Source organism: Oreochromis aureus, linkage group 13 (assembly GCF_013358895.1).
Source record: "Oreochromis aureus strain Israel breed Guangdong linkage group 13, ZZ_aureus, whole genome shotgun sequence".
Classification (NCBI taxonomy): domain Eukaryota; kingdom Metazoa; phylum Chordata; class Actinopteri; order Cichliformes; family Cichlidae; genus Oreochromis; species Oreochromis aureus.
In genome coordinates this window covers 25,018,415-25,040,548 of record NC_052954.1, presented here as the reverse complement: position 1 = coordinate 25,040,548, position 22,134 = coordinate 25,018,415, and the positions used below count along the sequence as shown (strand labels likewise).

The 22,134-nt window shown below is 40.0% G+C and overlaps 1 protein-coding gene across 4 annotated transcripts in view; it reads right to left on the bottom strand.

Moving 5' to 3' along the window:
* Nucleotides 1–22,134, bottom strand: part of camkmt (calmodulin-lysine N-methyltransferase) — a 113,026-nt gene that overhangs the window by 3,102 nt on the left and 87,790 nt on the right. For all 4 annotated transcript variants that reach the window (XM_031746759.2, XM_039621800.1, XM_039621799.1 and 1 more), the window contains exons 10-11: nucleotides 15,696–15,759; nucleotides 13,455–13,586 (exon numbers count right to left, since the gene is read on the bottom strand). In XM_031746759.2, the coding sequence (XP_031602619.1) occupies nucleotides 13,455–13,586; nucleotides 15,696–15,759 (196 nt within the window). The remainder of the gene's footprint in view (nucleotides 1–13,454; nucleotides 13,587–15,695; nucleotides 15,760–22,134) is intronic.

The following is a 22,134-nucleotide window of genomic DNA, read 5'->3' as shown; positions in this document are numbered from 1 at the left end:
TAAAAACACCTATATACATTACATTGGGCAGTTTATTAGATATAACTTGCTACAAATAATAATAACAATAATAATAATAACATCACAAAGGCACTGTACTAGACTGAGATCAGATGAACTCATTGACATATTGAAAAAACAGTTTGAATTGATATGATCTTTGTGACGTTCAAGCAGCCATCAGAAGATTTGCACACTGTGGTCTGTGGCATTTAAATGATATTCAGTTGGAGCCCAAAGTGTCTCAAGAAAATTATAAAATCACCAGCCTGAACTGTTTCTACAAGCCATGCTTTCATATTGTTTAGGCCAAATTGTGACCCTACCGTCCGAACCAGGCAATGTTTTTCCAAACTACTAATGTTTAATTTTGCTGTATTTGTAAATTTTAGCCTTGGTTTCCTGTTCATAGCTGACAGGAGGGGCACCTGGTGTGGTCTTCTGCTGCTGTAGCCCATCTGCCTCCAGCTGTGTGTTCAAAGATGCTCTTCTGCATACCTTGGTTGTAACGAGCGGTTATATGAATTGCTGTTACTTTTCTATAAGCTTGAAGCAGACTGCCCTTTGACACCTCACATCAAGAGGACATTTTCGCTCAGAGAAACGCCCACAGGATATTTTTTGTTTTGTGGGTGATTCTCTGTAAACCCTAGAGATTGTTGTGAGGAAAATCCCCGTACTCAGACTAGCCCATGTGGTAAAAAAAAACATGTCATATTCAAAGTAATTGAAATAACATTTCTTCTTCAATCTGATGCTAATATTCTGGAGTCGGTCATTTGTGCATAAAGGATAATCTATCTATTAACTGACAAACTGTTCCAACTCTAATATGAATACCCCCTACACATACATACACTCTCACTCACACACAGCCTTGTGGGGTGCCCCCGTGGTGCCCACTCAGTGCCCTTTTAAGCAGACTTGGCAGTTTGGGCATGCACCAGCTAATCAGCTCACTTAGTGTCTGGCCAAATGATCAGAGGCTTATGAAAGTGAGTTTAGTGGGTCTGCTCATGTGAGAGTGTGTGACTGTCTATGTGTGTGCCTGTCTGTGTGTACGGGGTGAGAACAGGATAGTCGAGAACTGTGTGAAAAGGACTCTTCATAACAAGCAAAAACTGAGACTGACCTCAGATTCGTTCCCGTCAGTTGCACGTAAGTGCTCTGAAACTAACCCAAGCCTACTTACATCGCAAACTCAAATACTGATTATGTGCTGTTCTTCCGCCAAATTAAGCTATTTTGTAGCACTCGTGAAAATCATGATCCTGTGGTTTGGGGGGGTTAATTCAATTTTTCCAACATTGAAAAATCACATTTGAAACCTAAAAAAAATATAATTAATTTGACCCAATGCTTTAAAGCCATGAGGTTGTTTTATTCATAACATTTTGCATTATTATGTGATAGTGATAGTTAGAAAGAGTCAGGAGGAAGGCATAGCAAGGATGATATTAAACAATGGGCCCACAGCAGAATCGAACCTACGTTGCAGTGGTTGGGTAAGGGTTTTCTCCATATCACAACTGTAAATCCATAGTTTTAAAAAACAATGTCTAAAAGAGATTTTTTGACTTCTGCTCTGAAGAAGGTTGCTGTGAAATTTGAGTCCCTACAGGCCATCTGATTTAGTCATCTGATTTTAGACTGACACAATAACCTGCCAGCTTTCCGCTGCTATATACTGCAACCTCACAAACAATGCAGTATGTTTAAAGTTAAAATATGTGCAAGTACACATTTCTTGTAGCTTTTTGACTTAGTGTTTTTAAACTGGTTTTTTTTCTCTCATATCTCATCACAGAAAAAGTGTTTAGTGCTGATTCGTTGGTCTTTGTTAGACATCCATGTCAGCTGTATAGAGGAATAGAATTTGACAAAGAGGTGCTCTTGTATATATCCTGCAGGAGACGTTGGTGTCACTTTAATGGCTTCTTTGGCACACGTCTCTCATCACACGTCATTCCCGCACCTTGACTTATAAAATATGCGATGCTAACTCAACATCATCTCTTCTCGTGCTTCTTTTTCCAAATTTCACTTCTTTTTGTTGAAGATGAACAATCGGCTCCAGCCTGCCCCCCACTCTCTCCTTTGGTCCCTCCCTTTTCTCCCTCCCTTTATATGTGTTATCTTCCTGTAGCCATCCCTCCAGGCACTGGCCCGTCATTCAACCTGTGACCCTTGAAGAAAGAGAGTCAGTGAGAGAGAGGGTGGCAGGGAGACCGAAAGCAGACGACCCAGGGGGTGGTTGGGCTTGGAGGGGCAGCTGCCTGCCCCCTCTGCTAAGCCTGCTATGGGGACTACAACCAGCATTCACATTCAAATTCTACCAGGCAGAAGGAACAGGGAAGCGATAGATTGAGGGATGGAGGGATAGAGAGGGAAGGATGGAGGGATCGAGAAGAAGGAGGGGGGGCTTAACACGGTGAGGGCTGAGAGCTCGCAGAGGTGAAAAGTTTAACAAGCAAAGCTGTTCCTCCTGATCGCAGGCCGCCTAATCAGCTTCATGGGTGGCTGGCTAAATCGGCTCTCAACTCGACCCCCCACCCCACCTTCCCTGAAATCTTTTTTTCTTTATTATTTTCTTTCCAAGGTGCAAGTCATTTATTTTATTGCCACTTTCGGCCCAGCTTCTGCCTCCCTCTTTCTTTTTTTCCCCCTTTATTCTTGCCCTGCTTGTGCAGACCAAAAAACAGTGAACAAGGTGGAATAAGAGGAAGGAGGGGGCTCTGAGACAAGGGAGGAAGGGATGAACCGGATGTCTGGGGTCTCTCTCAGCAGGATTAGGAAACAGAGAATGAGGGATTGGGTGGATGGAGAGATGAGTTGAAGAAGGGATAGAAGGACAGGCTTGAATAAATAGAGAAGTGGGTCGTGATGTAGGAAATGGGAAGATAGAGGGGAACAGAGGGAGGGAGACCGGAGAAGGGTGAAGAGAGATATGTCGGATATGGGGGGGGGGGGGTTAAGTCAGGCAGCTGAGGGGGCGAGAGGAGGAAGAGAAAAACAGAGACCCCGAAAAAGGAGGCAGGGAAGAGAGTGCAAGTCCATGGACACAGTGGGGATACTATTTATGCATGTGAGGGAGACGGGGGATGTACACATATGCACACACCCTCTCTCTTTGTGTGTATATGTGTGTGTGTGTGTGTGTGTGTGTGTGTGTGTGTGTGTGTGTGTGTGTGTGTGTGTGTGTGTGTGTGTGTGTGTGTGTGTGTGTTTGTGTGTGTGCGTATGTGTGTACAAGAGAAATTAAAATTCATGACTCTCTCTTCACAACCATTTGAGTAACAAGATTAAGATGGCGGGTTAGAAAATAGTGCTGGCATTATCAGTCTGCTTGCAGTCCCTCCAGCTGCTTGCCTCTCTATTCCACAACAGTGGGGATAAGAGGATAACGCAGCTAGCCCTGTCTGCCTGTCCTAGCACACACCTTACACTTTAACACATACACACGCGCACAAACACACACAGATCTTAAGAAACACTACCAATGCACAACGGGCCTGCCTGCCTGCTTGCCTGCCTGCTGTCAGCAGTCCCTTGAGTGTGTTTGTGTCAGAGGGTGAAAGTGTGTGCATGTTTGGAAAACTGCAGAGTAGCGAGCTGGGGGTCTGGAGAAGGTTTGTAAAGAATTGCTAAAAAAACCCTCCCTGCTCTTTCTCTTCACACAAACACATGCAAAGCAAACATTACAACTGGCAGTATATTCCAAACAAAATCTGACAAGTGCCGAACCTGGCACAGAGAGGAAGGACAGAATATTCATAGCTACTGGGAGTACATGCTTAACAGCATCTGTGCCAGATGGAGAAGCTTATGACTCAACTCAAAGCACCAAAATGATAGAAATATAATTAGGAATTATACTTACATTATGTTACTGTCTTAAAACTGTTTGGTTTCACTAAGTTTGGACTTTGACTTTAGTGTGCTGCCAACTTGTCATTTATTTAAATCTCTGTCCAAATTTCGACTAATACCTAATATTAATACACATTTTCCCATCAGATTTATAAAGCCAATGAAGCAAGAAAGAACAAAGTGGAATGATATGCAAGAAATGGTCAAGTGCGTCAGTGAGGTGGGCTATAGCAGTGCCCGTATGGATCGTTGTTAATTCTTAGGTGAAAAGCAAAAGGTTTTAGACTTCAGGCAATTACTACTTGAAGCCTAGACATCATCAAATGCTGAATTTCCTTCCTGAGATGCTGTGCTAGGCCTTTACTGCAGCCACCTTCAGTTGTTTACGTGTCTTTCATGCCTTCAGTTTTGTCTTTAGTAACTGAAGAGCATATTCTATTGGTTTGATATACTTTCGAATTCACCCTGCTACTTCTATCAACAGTCACATCATCACCAAAAACTACTAATCTGATTCCATTGCCAGCCATACATGCCCACGCCATTGCATTGCCTTCAGCATGGTTGAGAGATCATGTTTGTATGGTTTCAATAATGAATTGTTTCCTTCTCCTTACTTTTCTCTTTTTAATGGTTCTGGTACAATTTAATCTTGGTTTCATCTGTTTAAGGACTCTTTTTAGAAAGGAAGGATGTTAGATGTATTCTAAACCTTCTTGTTCTTGAGTGTAACCAGCAGTTTGCACTTTGCTGTAAACTCCCAGTCAAGGCGTCATGAAGGCATCTCTTAAATGTAGACCCTGATAAATATACTCCTACCTCCTCAAGACTGTTATTATCTTGGTTAGATGTTTTGAAGTTGTTTTTATAAACCAAGGAAATAATTCTGTCTTCATAAATGTTTATTTATTTATTTTATTCAGCTTAATGATGCGCTTTCCCACTTGCACTGTCATCTCTTCAGTCTCATAGTTAAAATATAGTGGAAAGTTATTTTAAAAATGTCAATGCTTTCAATCAATATGCTTAATTAGATATTATGTCTGCTTCATGTGAATAGGCCTCACCTGGCCCAATTACTTTTGAGACTCTTTTGAGAAGGGACTCTTTATAAGAATGGTTGAAAATACAGGTAATACAAAATGTTAGTAAAACCCCTGAAATTAAAGCTGAAAGTTGTTGTTTTTTTTATTTAAAATCTGTGGTGGCATACAGAAGCAAAAAAGTGTGTCTTTGCCAAAGAAATGACCTAACTGCACCAGCTCGTGTGTTGGAAATGGCGAAAATTGCATTCATTTTGTACTTCAAAATGAACAAAATAAGTAAGTGAAGGTTTTGTTTTTGTTTTTTTATCTGAAACAATATGATAATCATATTACATTTTTCTGTAAAACAGTTAATTATTAACTGATAAAAATCTGATAATGTCTCTTGGGCAAAAAATAAATATAAGGAGTAATGCAACAAATTACTTTCTACAGGAAGTAAACAAGTAATGTAATGCATTACTTTTGTAAGAGGTTATATGTAATATGTTACTTTCATGAAGCAGACTTCAGCACCAACTGTAAAAAGCCACATGCTTATTCTGGACAAAAAGAAAAGATTTACAATACACTTCGCAGTGAAAGAGTGTCCTTTATTTTGTTTGTTCCAGTTGTTCCAGTGAAAAATATGATCATATAACAAAAAAATAAACAAAATTGAACAGAAGCACAATAGAAGCATTAAAAACTGGAGTTGTCTATACTAGTTTCACCTCTAAATTTATCAACGTCCATCTGGTGGATATGTCTTTGAAAGAAACTGAAGGAAAATCCATACTGTGTGGTTCACCGTTAGCTGTGATATGCATTTTTCTTCTCTTCTAAACCAATCACTGAAAACAAATATAGCAGGAGTAATCTGTAGTGCAAATGAGTAGCAGCTGTTCATTCGTGTGTGTGTGTGTGTGTGTGCGTGCGTGCGTGCGTGCGTGCGTGTGTGTGTGTGTGTGTGTGTGTGTATAGAGGTAGTGTATGTTTCGCAGTGATATCATCATCATCGTGTGGAGCGTGTGTTTGTGTGTAATGTCTAGCCAATGTGCTGTCTGAGTGATGTCTGGTCTGTGTGGGATAGTGATATAGCTTGTTTCTTAGTGAGTGAGTGTGTGTGTGTGTGTGTGTGTGTGTGTGTGTGTGTGTGTGTGTGTGTGTGTGTCTAGAATGGTCAGTCAATCCACACAGGGGTTGTTCTGAGTGTTCATCAGAAGATAAGCAGGGGAGACTTAATCACCTTCAGATGTGAGGGGGGCACTTCAAGTTGCCCTGATATCCAAACACAGCACCTGACCCTGCTGTGTTTGTGTGCGTGTGTGACAGTGTACTAATGTATGCATATCACGTAGCAATACGTGTGTATTTCAAGAGTGACCTGAATGTTCAGACAGTCCTCTTGGATTCCAAAGAAAAGAGGAAAAAGCACATTAAAAATGTTACTATTAACAGTGTGCACACACTGGTGTCTCAGAGACATACAAGAGCGAAAACAGGATGTCAACCACCTTGTGACTAGAGGGGGGAAAAAGGTGGTTGCGTTGACTTTTTTGCTGTCGGACACAATTGCAAGTAGTTGCTGCAATCAGCTGGTGGTACAGAGGGTCATGGTGCAGAGGCTGCCTGAAGGGAGGCAACGTGTCTTCAAATAACTGTGGCCCAACTCAGACTGACTGCAATCGCCCACAGACAGATTGGTTAACGTTTGCAAATAATTGCTGTCTAATTTATAAATGCACACAGATTGTCAACATCTTGTAATCAATCTGAGTCAGTCTGCACCGATCACAATTCGTCTGCAGGATCTCTCTGAAAGAGCCTCGACTCTGCTGGTTGCAAACTGGTTATATTCCTATATACAAGTAGAGTTGCTGAGCATCTACACCATTGTGCAGTTAAATCGCCATTAATAAGCAACTAAATTACTATTTGTAGAGGAAGTTTCAAATCTATGAGAAGTGGAACAAGTCAAAAATGCAGCGAGCCATTTAAAATAGTGAACTGAATACCTGGCTAGTAGAGCCACGTGAAAACACGACTACTCTATAAATGGCTCATGAGTGCTCCCCCATATTTGCAGTTTTTAGCAATTTATTACAGTTAATCACCATATTATCACAAACTGATGGTATGTATGTAATTACCAACTCGAGTCCATTCGGTTGCAAACTAATTGCCTTAATGATGCATTAAAGTTGCTCTAAAGGCAGAAACTGATTGTGAGTGGTCGCAGACCTGATATCTAGGCAACAGGACTCCAAGTTCTTTGCACATGATTGAAATTATTTTGGTCGCCAACCACTGTTTTCACTTTGCAGTTTTCTTGACCAGTTGAGGTTTTATACAATAAAAAGGAATCTTATCTCTTTAAATTCTGTATTCGGTGTAAGACAGCACCCACTGGAATCCAACCAAAGTTACTCATTTCTTGCTATCTGTCCCTTTGAATCCATCCCTCTCTCCCTGCTTGTTTCTTTCCCACTCCTCACTTTTTTACTATAATTTTGTTAATTTTTTTTATAACTTTAGCTATTCCCACTCCACCTGAGAGTAGAACCACCAGAACTATACAAAATCATATTATACATTAATATCTTTAAAAAAAATAAGTGCTTGCTAGTTCTAATTAGTTGTGTACAGTTTCAAGTTTTAAAGGGCACCAGCCAGTAACAGACACCAAAATTTTAATTGGCTGGAGTGATATGATCAAAGGTACGGTGGTGAACTTTACTTTCTCAGATGTGGATTGTGACATTATGCCATGTAATTGTAAAATGTTGAGTCAGTCCCTTCTCTAAATGAGTGCTTATCCTAAATGCGGTTTAAAAGGCTCCAGAGTCACTTAGATATCAAAATTAAAGTTAGTCAAGGACCAACAGCAAAGATCGAGACAGAAAAAAGGAGTGAAATATTCCTTGCTGAGGTTCAGGCCACTTTAACAGGCACTTTAATGGCCAGTCTGTCCAATTCTCCCACCAGCGTAGGTGAATGTGTGCGCACCAATTTAGCCCACTCCTCGCTGTCCTGTTCTTCTGTAGCTGTGTGTGTAATGGAGTTAACAGCTGGACACCACTTCTTTTAACACAGCCTACTCATGTGCTTTCTGTCGGCCCTTTTCTCTTTTTCACTCTCCTTTTCTCTCCTTCCCTTTCTCATTGTCACTGTGCCAAGTTAAAGCAGCTTGTTTTTGCTCTGGTGTGTCTCTAAACATCAAACAACAGGCTAATCTGCTGGTCTTTATTAAAGCTGAGAACACATTACACAACCCGGATTGGTGCTGCTTTCTTTTTCGACTAGCAAAAGATTCTGCACAATTTTGAGAGAGAAATGAAACAGTTTAACTCAGTTTTCTTTCAAGTTCATTTCAGTTCAATGAATTAACCAAATATATTTTTGCTCAGAATGAGAACTGCAGATTTTCTTTAGAGAACTTCACAGATGTAATGATGATAGTAAGGCAAAGTCTTAAAAAACCGAAACAACACTTTTATTTTTTTCTTGAATCAAACATAGTGTAGTCAAGTGTCTACACAGAGAACATTTCAGTCCATCAGTTCAACTGTTTCTCAACCAGATATGCTTTCATTTTAATCAATTCAGTTGTCGCAAATACATAATATCAGCTTTCAATGCAAGCTATAACTACATAAAATCTATACTTTTATGCAATTCTGTACCTGTTAGGCTGCACATAAAAAATAGACATAGCCTTCAGGTCTGAAATGCTAAGCCAATGCAAAACCCTTGTTCCTTCTAATGACCACTAATGATCAGTGATCAGGTATGAATTTCTGAGAGAATGACCCTACTTCTAGTCTAACTTATTAGCTCTGTGCACATTTAGTTTTTTGGTCTCAATCACCACTTTCAAGTTTTGATCGGTATATCATCATGCTCATTTTGTAAAGTATGGTTTCATTAATAGCTCGGCCACCGCAGAGTAGAAAAAAAAGGACGGCAACCTCATTGTGACTAGGAAAAATCAGTGGTTCCTGGAAGGGCTGGGCCATATCATACCGTTCACGGTAATACCAGTATAATGTTGGGCAACGATAAGAAAATGAAATATCGCGATAGAATATGGGTAAAACGTGCATGCGCAGTGCCTTCGTTTTCATACGCACATGGCAGAAAAAGCATGGCGGCGACGGAGAATGAGAAGGGCGAAAGTGGATCGTTGAATGAAACAGATGAACCAGAATTGGTTTGTAAAATGCTGCAACTTCAGTGGTGTGGGACTGGTTTAGCTTTCGTCGTATGTCTGTGAAGGTTCTCAGTCATCCAGGTCATCGTAGTCAAAGGAGTTTGCAAAGAAAAGCGTCTGGACTTCTTTGAGTTGCTTGAAGACGTTTCACCTCTCATCCGAGAAGCTTCTTCAGTTCTAAGGTCAAATGGCCGAGAGTCCCAGATTTAAACCCAGTGGGAGGATCCCCAAGGAGGGACAAAGGACCCCTGGTGATCCTCTAATCACATGCGCCAAGGTGTGAAAGCGGGTGTGGGACCCTAATCAGCCAGGGTTTCGGGTGAGTTCATTGTGAAACCTGGCCCCACCTTGTCATGTGAATTCCTGAGGTCAGATGGCCCAGGATGTGAGTGGGCGTTAAGGCGTCTGGGGAGGGAACTCAAAACTGGATTATAGATGGCAGACAGTTGGTGTCGTAAACCACCGCCTCTGTTCAAAGATGGTCGCTCACAGTGGACATAGATGGCCTCTTTCACTCCTCTTTCAAACCATCTGTCCTCTCTGTCCAATATGTGAACATTGGCATCCTCGAAAGAGTGACCTTTATCCTTAAGATGCAGGTGGACTGCTGAGTCTTGTCCTGTGGAGGTGGCTCTTCTATGTTGTGCCATGCGCTTGTGAAGTGGCTGTTTGGTCTCTCCAATGTAGAGGTCTGGGCATTCCTCACTGCACTGTACAGCATACACCACGTTGTTCAGTCTGTGTTTTGGAGTTTTGTCTTTCGGGTGAACCAGTTTGTGTCTGAGTGTGTTGCTGGGTCTGAAGTACACTGGGATGTCGTGCTTGGAGAAAACTCTCCTGAGTTTCTCTGATACACCGCTACATAGGGGATGACAATGTTGTTGCGTCTGTCTTTCTTATCCTCCCTCGCTGGTGTCTGATCTTCTTTTCTGTGCCTCTTTGCTGACTTTATGAACGCCCAGTTAGGATAACCACATGTTTTCAGTGCTTCCTTTACATGTGTGTGTTCCTTCTTTTTCCCTTCAGGCTTAGAGGGAACATGTTCTGCCCGGTGGTGTAGGGTCCTAATTACTCCAAGTTTGTGTTCCAGAGGGTGATGGGAGTCAAAGAGGAGGTACTGGTCCGTGTGTGTGGGCTTCCGTAAACTTCAATGTTGAGGTTGCCATTCTCTTCAATGTGCACAGGCGCAGTCCAGGAAAGGCAAACAGTTGTCCTTAGTGTCTTCCCTGGTGAACTTGATGTTTTTATCCACGGCGTTAATGTGCGCAGTGAAGGATTCCACTTCTTGTGTCTTGATTTTGACCCAGGTGTCGTCTACATATCTGTACCAGTGGCTGGGTACTCTCCCTTTAAAAGAGCCAAGAGCCTTTCTTTCCACTTCCTCCATGTAAAGGTTGGCTACAATAGGTGACACAGGGGAGCCCATGGCACAGCCATGTTTTTGTCTGTAGAAGCCTTCGTTGTATTTGAAGTATGTTGTGGTGAGGCAGAGGTCTAACAGTGTGCAAATCTGATCGGGTGTGAAGTTGGTCCTGTCTTCCAAGGAGCTGTCTTCTTGTAGTCGTTTTCTGACAGTCTCCACTGCTTCCGTGGTGGGTATGCAAGTGAAGAGAGAGACTACATCAAAGGACACCATGGTTTCATCTGGATCCAGGGTAAGTTTCTGGACCTTGTCGGTGAAGTCGGTGGAGTTCTTGATGTGGTGTGGTGTGTTCCCACGAGAGGTGCCAGGATGGTAGCAAGGTGTTTCGCAATGTTATAAGTGGCTGAGTTTATGCTACTGACTATGGGTCTGAGTGGGACCCCTTCCTTGTGGATCTTAGGAAGTCCATAAATGCAGGGTATGGCATCCCCTGGATAAAGGCGGTGATATTTGAGGCGGTCAATGATTTTGTCCTTTTCAAGGTCTTGAAGGCAAGCTATAACTTTCTTTTGTAGCTGCTTGTGGGGTCTCGTTTTAAAGCTTCGTAGGTGTTGTTGTCACTGAGGAGAGTAGTGATCTTTGTGTGGTAATCTGTTGTGTTTAGGACCACGGTGCACCTTCCCTTATCCGCTGGTAATATAGTGATGTTGTGGTCTTTGCTCAGGGAAGCGACGGCCTTCTTTTCTTGTAGTGTGAGGTTAGACGGAGGGACTTTGGCACTGGAGAGGGTGGCTGAGACTTTCATCCTGATTTGCTCTGCTTGGTCTGTGATAATTTATTAATCCGTATGGCGGTTTCTGTGGCTGTGATGAGGTCCACTATGGGCAACTGTTGCGGAGAAATGGAGAAATTGAGTCCTTTGGCTAAAACCTTCTTTTCAGGGTCAGTGAGATTCCGGTCTGAAAAGTTCTTTACCCATTTCTCCCGACTGTCTTCAGGTGTGTTTTCTTCTCTGAGTTGTGTGGTTTCAGACTGAGGAGTGTGGGTTTTGAAAGCAAGGTGTGAAATTTCCTGCGTTGTCTTTCTTTTCCTTGAGAGTGTTGGGCCCGCTGAGCCTTGTCCACAAACTTGTGAACCTCTTCTAAGATTGGAGAGGGTAGAAGGGTTTCAATTCCTGCAGAGTCTGGCTGATCTTGATCTGAGCGCATCTATAGTGAAATGGACCTGTCTTATCCTTTCACTTAGAAGTTGATTCTGTGCTCTCTGTAGAATCAAGTCTGCTCTGTGTCCCCTGACAGTGGATCCAAGGCGCAAGCTCTTAGGAACAACTCTGCTTTGTCTGCATCTTAGGTTGAAACGAAGGTGGTTCCTATAATCCGCCAGTTTCCTTGATTCCCTTTCATACTCCCGTACCAGTTGAAGGGTGTTCCTCCCAAAATGTACGGCAATATGTCTGTGAAGGTTCTCAGTCATCCAGGTCATCGTAGTCAAAGGAGTTTGCAAAGAAAAGCGTCTGGACTTCTTTGAGTTGCTTGAAGACGTTTCACCTCTCATCCGAGAAGCTTCTTCAGTTCTAAGGTCAAATGGCCGAGAGTCCCAGATTTAAACCCATTCGTCCGTCAGATACACAACAAAGCACTATTTTTGGTAGAGCATGCTAGCGGGCCGTCGTTATTACCGTGTTTTTTTAGAAAATACGGCACACTTAAAATCAATCCTTTGATTTTTCTGAAAATCGACAGTGCCCCTTATAATCCCGTGTGCCTTATGTATGAATTCTGGTTGTGTTTACTGACCTCAAAACGATTTTATGTGGTACACGGCGCTCGAAAATCTGTCAAATGTTTTAGTACGACTTTGCTAAGCTACGAACCCGCACCGCTTGATGGATTGTCGGAGCATTAAGGCTATCGTAGGCAGGAGCCTCGCGGAGTGATACGTATCATGCTTCAACGTAATATTACCGTACTGTGTGTGTATAACCTCTTTTTAAGTTTTGTGGATATTATACATGGTTTTGCTGAGGATATGTCAGCCAATTTCCACTGGAAATGCCTTTTGGTTAAACCGTCAGCAAGGAATTTGCATTTGCACTGTTACATTTTTATATAACTTTAATGCACATAAAAAACAGCTGCTTGTTTAAGTGAAAATACATTGATGGGGTTTTTTTTGCACTAATAAAGTTGTGGAGTTGTAAAGTATTTTGTCTAGTGTCAATTATATCGTCAGTTATATCGTTATCGCAACTTTTCAAATGTATATCGTGATAAATATTTTTGGTCATATCGCCCTGCTCTAGTTCCTGGTGATTGTGTGTGGGAGACAGTGTTGGAGTGAAGCTTAATTTTTATTGCAAGTTGTTGCAGTGACCAACTAGTCACCTCAGACAGATTGGTAAAGGTTACCAAATAACTGCTGTCTAATTGATGAACACAGATGGATTGCTAACACCTGAATATCTGTTTTCACGGAATACAAGTAGTTATTCTGAATTTCAGTTTATTGTGATTTCTTCGATATGTAGATGGCAACAGATTTGTAATTTTCTCCAATTTGTCACAGCTAATCACTGTATTATAACAACCAATTTGACCTCATTCGAAGCGATAGCAGACTGTCTCCATTTTATTGCCATTTCATCAGTCTTCTTGTGTTCTCTACTAGTTCGTTAAGTAGACTAGTTTGGGAAAACAAAATGCTCAAACAAAAGCTTTAGAATAGCAAACCAATAGGTAATGTCATGGTTGGTCTTTTATATACAGTGTATGCTATGAATACCACTATTGCAGACAATGCTGCTTCTGTGCTTGAAAATGCATCTCATACTATATGTTCAAATGCATTTTGATGCATTTTTATAAACTATTTACAAACACACTGTTCTTCTGCCATATGTATGAACCACTATCTTTAGCAAAACAGTGATTAATTCTACTTCATGTTGAATAAATGTTGTTTTTCCTTTGGACATGTTTCTTACCTTCAAGTGGACATCCCAGACCTGAGCATCATACTGCTGGTGTTGAGAGATGCAAAATCCAGCTTGCTGGGCCAGTTGACAGAAGAGTCTTAGAGTTTCCCCTCGCTGAGGAGCGAACACCAATGCCATGCCCTGGATAGAAAACAAGTTTTTCTAAAGTTGGACAGTGAATAAATTAAGAGTATATTTCTGGGGTACTTCACACGTACTATCACACCTTTAGTTGTTGTTTAGCTTTCACAAAGAGAAAACAGAGGTAATTGCTAGTGTGTCTTTTTCATGGTACATTTTAGATGATAAACTAAAAAAATGAAAGGCAAAGCTCTTCTAATCCAATAAACCCAGAAAATGTGAGCAGAAATGCAAAGGTGTGAATTTGTCTACTTGAGTATGTGATTGTGTGTTGGTGCGTCTGTGTGTGAAAAAGCCAGAGAAGGAAAAGTGTGTGTGTGTGTCTGTGCGTGCGCATGCACAACAGACATCCTGCATATACTAAGAGGATTACCAACAGGTTCAAAGTTTCTTTGAAATCCTTCAGCTTTCAGTTTTATTTCATGTTGATCATGTTATTATTGTTTTAATTAAACAGCCCAAAGAGGGATGCTCACACAATCACACACATACAGCAAATACACCTAATGCACAATGTACAACGACACAACACAAGCTAAAGAACACAAAGGCAGCAAAAACAGCAGGATCAGTGAGTCCGACAGATGATTTTTCATCTTTATATCCAGTAGCATTTCTCCTGTCTCACAAAAAAACAGAGCAAACGCAAACAAACAGACAAAATTCCTCCCAACACTAATCAGCTGATTAAGAGGATCCAGCCCACCGGATGGACCACCTTTGTCAGAAACAACAAATTAGTGCCATTAGATGGGAGAATTAATTGCTTTGTTAATTGTTTAATCAGCTTAGCAAATTATTAAATATTTGGCAAAGCTTGTTGTGGCAGCGTCAGTCTGATGGCCGACACTCAAATCATATTAGCCCCCGAATTATCTCCATTGGATTAAAGAGAGAGACACATGAAGAGAGACTTAACACACAGATGTACAACAATAGCCAGATGTCACGTCTCTCATTTGACAGCATTCGGCTTTTGACCACAGCAGCTTTCCCATTCAACTGCAACCAAGACGAGTGTTCAGGCTGCAAATGCAATTGCTTATGCCACCGTGTAAAACGTCAGCTGAAGAAACGCGAGTCATTGCTGGAAACCAGTTGAATATAATGCTGATATTGTAATCTCTCACTGTTTCTGATGACCTCAGCTGTTTGCAAAAGAGGTACTAAAAAATCTTACTTTTGAAGGTTGTTTAACCAAGAACTGCAAAAGAAACAGGTTACCCCTGGTCGTAGCAATGAAGATGCTTTTTGAGGTATTTGTTTTGAAGATTTCAGCACTAGATCCAGTAAAATGGGACTGATTCTAATCTTATTCAAGACACTGAGATTAGCCATAAATCAGTCAAGTCTCTTTCTTGTGCAAAAAGCAGTCAGCTCATAATAATTTTTGTTGATAAAATTTAATATAGTTGTGTTTAAATTTGGTCATTATTTTTAACAATATATTTTTAACAATACGTATGTGGATGGCCGGTTATAAATTATTCAAGATGGGACTTTTTCCCCACTGCACCCACATTTTCCTCCCTTCAGTGTCCATCTGTTCTTGGAGTCCATCTCCGCCATATGCTCATCATCCTCATCCCTCTCTCTCCCTCCTCATTCTTCCCTTTCTGTGTCCTCACCTGCTTCGTCTCCTCCCCATCTCCTTCCCTTTGGTGCCATTTTCACCTCTTTTTCATAAACAGATATTTCTCATAACAGTCTGGCCTCTGTACTTAAAACGCACCCCTCTTCCTTCAGATGAATAGAAATCTCAACCCTATCTCTTCCAGCCTTTTGCTTTTTTCCCCCCATTTGCTTTGGCTGTCACAGCGTGGGGTCTTATCGCGAGGCCAAAAGGGAAAAGTTGCCTCGGATTTATGATTAAGGGAAGGGAAGGGAAGAGAGAGACGGAGATCAGAGCGATCCATTCAAGTTGCTTATAATAAGCATTAAAGCATTACATGATATTAATCCTGTCAGACTGTTAATGTCTATAGGGTTTCAGGCAAAGCCTAATTATGACTGAGAAGAGTGGGAGGTGATTTAGAGAAAGGGGATAAGCAGAGATATATACAGTAGACACACAAAGGCAAACGCAAACACATACACACACACACTTACGCTGGGTTGCAGTAATCTCCTTATAGCATCAACCAGGCTGGCTCTGTACTGGTCCAGAAACAAACTAGGAGGGAGAGAGAGAGTTGGCTTAGAATGCATTCATACGATAGCGGTTCTAGATAAAGCAGCAGACTATTTATTTGCTTTTGTTTACAAATAAATCCACCAAGAGGAAGAGGAGAAAAACAATTTGCATGAGTAAGATGCTCTTCCGTTTTGTTTCGGAGTTTCGGAGAGCATTCACCTCAGCACTGAGAGGAATGCAGAACATCAGAAAATCCAATGTGCACAGATGCTATCTCCTACAGTAAACATACGCAAGTGTATGAGCAGACATGCACACTTTTACTGAGACGCTAAAAAGCATCGGTAAAGCACTTTGGATTGGTGGAATTAATACCCAGAGTGTGCTCTCTGAAGTTAATATGAAGATTTAACAACATAAACAACACACGAGAGAAAAAATTAAAACAAATAATGTTCACAAATCCAAATTAACTGGCCTCTTTTAGCACTCACATACAGTAACTCGCACGTGTGTATGTAAGAAACAGTGCGTACATTTTTGTGCGTATAGGTGAATTAGAGTACTTGTGCTCCATGTATACAACTTTACGCATACTACATTTTACACCTGTTTTAAATAATTAAAGAACTGTGAAGCTCTTACAGTGCAAATGCACTTAAGCTATAAGTACATGTTTATGCTGCACTGTGTTTATATTTGTGCTGGTCCAACACGTAGGGCTTGTTTTAGTCACTTAAGTGTAAGTTTTACTGCCATCACAAAAAAAATGTGTTCTAAATATAAGTAGGTGATAACATGACTGGTAAACAACAGGCGTCACAAAACTACGTTTGTCTTAAGAAAGAAGACGTTTGTGTGAAGCAGAAAAAGAAAAGAAGCAGACTGAAACATAGATGAGAATGTTTTCTGTTAAATGCAGAATATCACATTAAAAAAAAAACCCTTAATAAATCATAAAATCCAGCATATTATAATTATTATTGATATTTAGGAAACAAATATACCAAAAAAACATTAAAAAATTTTTTTATAAAAACATTAAAAAAAAATATTTCACTATTAAATTGAGTCTCAACTCTTAGTTTTACCATTTATGTATTTGGTTTTGTTTCATAGTAAAAATTAAGGCTCCACACTCCTTTTTTCATAAAGGTCATTATTATTTTTATTATTAATGTTGGGGATTTATTTGTTTTTTTTAAGAGCCCCAAGCCTTCAAGCTCAAAAAAGGGAGCTAGAAAGAAGCTAGAAAGAGGTGGGATTTTTTTATTTCCCTGCTGTTCTCTATTTTTTCCCCTCAAAACAAAATGTGGTACATGACAGGAGATAACAAATAAATGTCAATTTAAATTTAATACCCAAGAACGTTTCTTGGAGCTTTTTGAGAAGTGAAAGGTGACAGGTTTATGTCACTATATTCACAGTATTAGTGACAAATGAACCCTTCTAACTTGTAAAAACTAATATAAGTTATTATTTTGATTCAAGATGGTGCAACAGACGGCAACAGACACAATGATATGTTTGTATCACAGTGTTTGTGGTAATGCAGGAAGCACGTAAGCTTGTTTTCAGACTGAATATTTCAAATTCAGGCATGTATAATTATGTATGTTATTTATGGGATTATTAGGTCAGCAAAAAATGAAAGCTTGATAAATTATATTTTATATTTTTGTTTTCAATGTAATTGTTAAAAACCTTACAGAAGAAACGTTTTGCATTGAGTATCGAGGTCTCCAAAATTCCTGATATATATAAATACAGAAAATGTATTTGTGGTTGAAATGCACCAACCGAAAAATTAATAAAGAGGTGTTTGAGGTTGCCTTTTCTGAAACCGATAATCAAAAAGTGTTGAAGAAGACTGGAGGAGTTTTATCACTGCATTTACCGCCCTCCAACAAGAACCGCAAAGATGGTTGGAGAACATTACTGAAGAAAAAGCTGTTTTAAAGGACATTACATTGATTTAGATTGATTTTGTGGAGACTCACCTAACCTTGAAGTCTTCTACCTTAAAATTTAAAGACTGACATAATGGAAACCTGCTTTTTCAACCCCAAAAAGTGAGTCGGTACCCATGATTTAACCGTGGAAACAGATTTATTTTGCCACAACTAAAGTAACACACAACATGAGCACGCAGGCTTAAATCAGCTCCAGTCATTCAAAGGAAAGTAGCACCTGTCTATCTACTCACAAAGATAAATTTCAATCCATTATGCAATGGAGTAGTGCGCTATGAGTGTGTGTGCATGTTTGTGTCCACGTGTATCTATTATCACAGATGAGAGTGGAGTAATTTGACTAAAATGCAACAATACAGTGCAGATTTGACATAATCCTGCACATCCGTCCAACTGGCCAGTGGAGTGGCAATCTGGATTCAACCTTCCAATCACAGTCTCTGACCTTTCCTCATTCAAAATCCTCTGATCCCCACGAGGAATGAGAGGTGCATGTAACAGGATCTGCTCTCTCCATGTTTGCCTGTACATAAACAGATATGTTCTTGCTTTTTGGGGGGTAAAAACTCTGCACAAACCAGCATAAAAAAACCAACATGTGAGCACATATATGTAAAGCTGCTTCTTCTTCCAAGGCTACATGGAGGTGTGAAGTTTATTTGACTTGAAAGGTGAGAGGTTTCAGTTTGGTTTATTTTGCCACAGATATCAGTTCACAGGAAAAGTGAGTGGCAAGAAAAACAGGGAAGTGAGCTTGTTGGGTGGAGGTAATGGCTGGGACAGACGTATAAACACACATGTACAGACACACGCTAAGGCCAAGGGAAGGACATAGTGTCATTCAGAGGGCAACAGTTTAAAAAATGAGCAATGGTCAATACTGATGTCTACAATTCAAGTAGAATATTGTGGCTTGAAAGCTAAACCACAAATAAGGCTGGACAAGTTACACAAAGTAAACCTTTAATGAGCCATTTACCAAGATCTATAAAGGAATTATGGAGCCATTAGTTTAAGATTATTACCTCAGGTATGGGGGTAACAATAACCCCCTTTGAAATTGATTACACCAAGCAACAGGCAGCAACCTCCACTCAGGACCAGTGGTTGCCAGATGGTTGCTAACCTCTGTCTTGAAGCCTTTCAAAATTTGGAAAATTTGGTCATTGCTGTTTTTAAAGTTTGACACATAACAATTTACACTATTTATTTTTTTAAGTTTTCTTGCTATTTACAAGTTTTTAAAAAAATCTGATTTCACTAAATATCAGTCACCTCTACAGCAGGTTTGCATTGCTGATTGAGGTACTTCACTCTGTATCTCTTTTTATATGGTGCTAGTAATGCATTAAAAATATTTTTGAAGCAGTCTGGCTTCTGGGATGTTTAATATAGTGTTTACAATTTGAAACCACATTCCTGTTTAAAAATCTTCCACATTCTTTAATGCATTCTCTCTCTTTTCTTTTTAAAGTTTTGAGGTATTATTTTAGATTCACAAAATAAGTGCTACTTTCCCTTTAAGGTCACCTCTGATGAACTCAGACTGTCAGAGGCCTATTGTCTTGTGATGACCCCACCCGCCCAGGACAGCCCAGCAAATTCCAGTCAAAACAGACCAGAGGTCAAAGGGCGAACGGGTGTGTGAATGTGTTGCTACTAAATTTGTCTGCTTATACACATACCTGCACCGATGATGTCAAGGCCTCAAGTGTGAGACTAAAACAAATGACATCATTTACTAAGTCTATGTTCCCAAGGATTACGGTGCAATGGTATATATTTTTTATATGCATTATAAGAATATAAAAGAAAGTATTATCATCCATCCATCCATTCTCTTCCACTTATCCTTATCAGGGTTGCGGTGGGGCTGTAGCCTATCCCAGCTGTCATAGGGCGAAGGGCGGGATACAACCTGGACAATTCACCAGTCTATCGCAGAATCATCAGTTAACCTAGCCCCAATAACTGCATGTCTTTGGGAGGAAGCCGGGGTACCCAGAGAAAATCCACGCAAACACAGGAGAACATGCAGTGGCGATTTATTTGAATTTCACTTCATTAAATTCAATTGATTTATGTCAGATTATTTAGTCCCAGGCTATCCAGGAAATTTACTCTCACTACATTGCAGACATGTGGGAAAACAAGACTAACCTACTTAAGACGGAAACAGCAACACAACGTCACAACAGTTTCTACTGAGTCTGCTTATCCAATTCAGTTTCACAATGGGGAGCCTATCCCAGCTGTCACAGGGCGAAAGGTGTAGTACACAAAGAGACAGACAACCTTTCACACTCACAATCACACTTATGGCTAATGTAGAGATTTAACCTGGTGGATTTGGATCCAGGCTAGTGCGAGCCACCACACCACCACACTACCCATGTACTATTCCAATATCAGAAAACGCAAATTTAAAAATTATTAATAAATAATTCAGTAAATAAATTGCTGCCACAAAAGTAGTGCTAAACTAGATGTTGTTTTTTAAAATTGATCATAAATAGTGAAACTATTGTTCTTTCTTCATCCATGACCATGTTGAAGCAACACTCACTTGTTTATTGATTCAACAACATTAATACTGCAAAAGACTTCTATTACATATTTCTGACCTTCGGCTCAGAGGGATATCACTAAAGGGCATCACACAGAGCTTTCAACAAAGATATATTTGTGTTTTGTGTGTGTGTGCCAGTAATGTGTCTCTAAACTAATCCAATCCAGCATAACAATGAGCAGTAAAGTGAAATACAAAAACAGGTGTGTATGCATAAAGCACTGCAAATATGAATAAACAGAAGATGACAATTACACAGATATAGTGAAAACCAGAAGGATGCAGAAACTTGCACAAACTCACTGTCACACACACACAAACAGGGCTTTATCTCACTCCCTACACATGGACAGCTTTTGGAGAAAGCAGACATGCCAACATCCCAGCCAAAGACTCTCTGCCACCCTCATGCCCACTGCAGGAATCCCTCTCTCTCTCTCTTTGCCAGACAGAAACAAACACAAATGTGCAGAGGCACACAACACTATTTCTGCTATGCTGGGTCCTACTTCACTGAAATTTCCATTCTCGGTGTAAAAAGGCTGAAAGTTTCCACATAAGACTTTCATATTTGACCAAAATTGTCTCATAAATACAGCGTGAACTGAAATCAGCTGCTTGCTTCCTTCTTTAACCCATCTTCCATCTCATCGTACTGTACTTATTATAAACTCTAAAGCCTTTTTTTGTTAAAACATTCAGTGAATTACAGTTTGAAGATGCGAAGCAAGGGGTGACTTTCTGTATAGCTAGATCATCTGCTGAAAAACGTCCCTCAAAACATTCAATAAACTTAAGAGCGTCTTTCACTCTTAAGAATGGAATAGAAGTTATGATAAAATAAAAGACTATCTTTTATCTTTGCAATGTCTCCGTTTTTTTAATCATATGCAGCATTCTAACACTTCATTGAGCTGCTGACCTTTTATTCAAAGTTAGGCCGTCCCATTTGCTCCTTCCAGTTGTATTCCTTATATTACTGGCACAAGTCTTAAATTTTTTAACTTACTACTTTCAAGGCCATGCATCATGAAAAGTTAATTATCCTTAAAATTCAGGTGCCCACAGCAGAAAATCACTTCTTTTTTGCCGTTTTGCCATTTAGAGGTAAACAGTCATGAGTTCACTAATAAAATTGGGGGGTTTTGGTGCCTAAGGTGTTTCTGAAGTAACCTCAATAACCTCATGAACCTTAAAAGCTGTTCTGATTGGCTCTGGCTCTGATTTCACATCTAATAATAACAACACGGAATATAATAACCTATGATTTAAAAATTACATTTTCACAGTATTTCTTTCACTTTAACAGCCTTCTTACTGAAAATAAGTGATAGATAAAAAGAGTTTTTGTATTGTTAGGTAATCCATAAATAAATAGCAGAGGAGTTCCTGTTTTTCACCATTTACTGTAGAAATTTATAGACATCTTATCTGAATTAGCAAAAAATACAATTTGTTTTTTATATTTGTTTCTTAAAGTTAAACCCAAAGTGCTGCTCTGCCTGGTTTCTTTGATTCACTACTGCATTGTTTCTTTATAACAGAGAAAAACTAAGATGTATTGTTGAAACTGGATTTCTTTCATTATAAAGACATCTCTGGGATTAAAAGTCTGTACAGTAAAAAAAAAAAAAGAGGGACACAGTTTATATTATTTCATGTATCTTATGTTAGTTTCACTGGTGTGCTCTGCTAGAGACCATACTGGGCTGTATTGTATATGGCTGACTATGTGAAATGAGTTTGACTTCTGGTTTAGAGAAAACAGTTTCTGAGTTCTAAGTGGTAACAGATTCATTAAGTGAAAGCATTTAAATAAAATTTCTAAAGGCAAAATTTAGACAACACCCCCAGGATAATCAGGATTTCCAA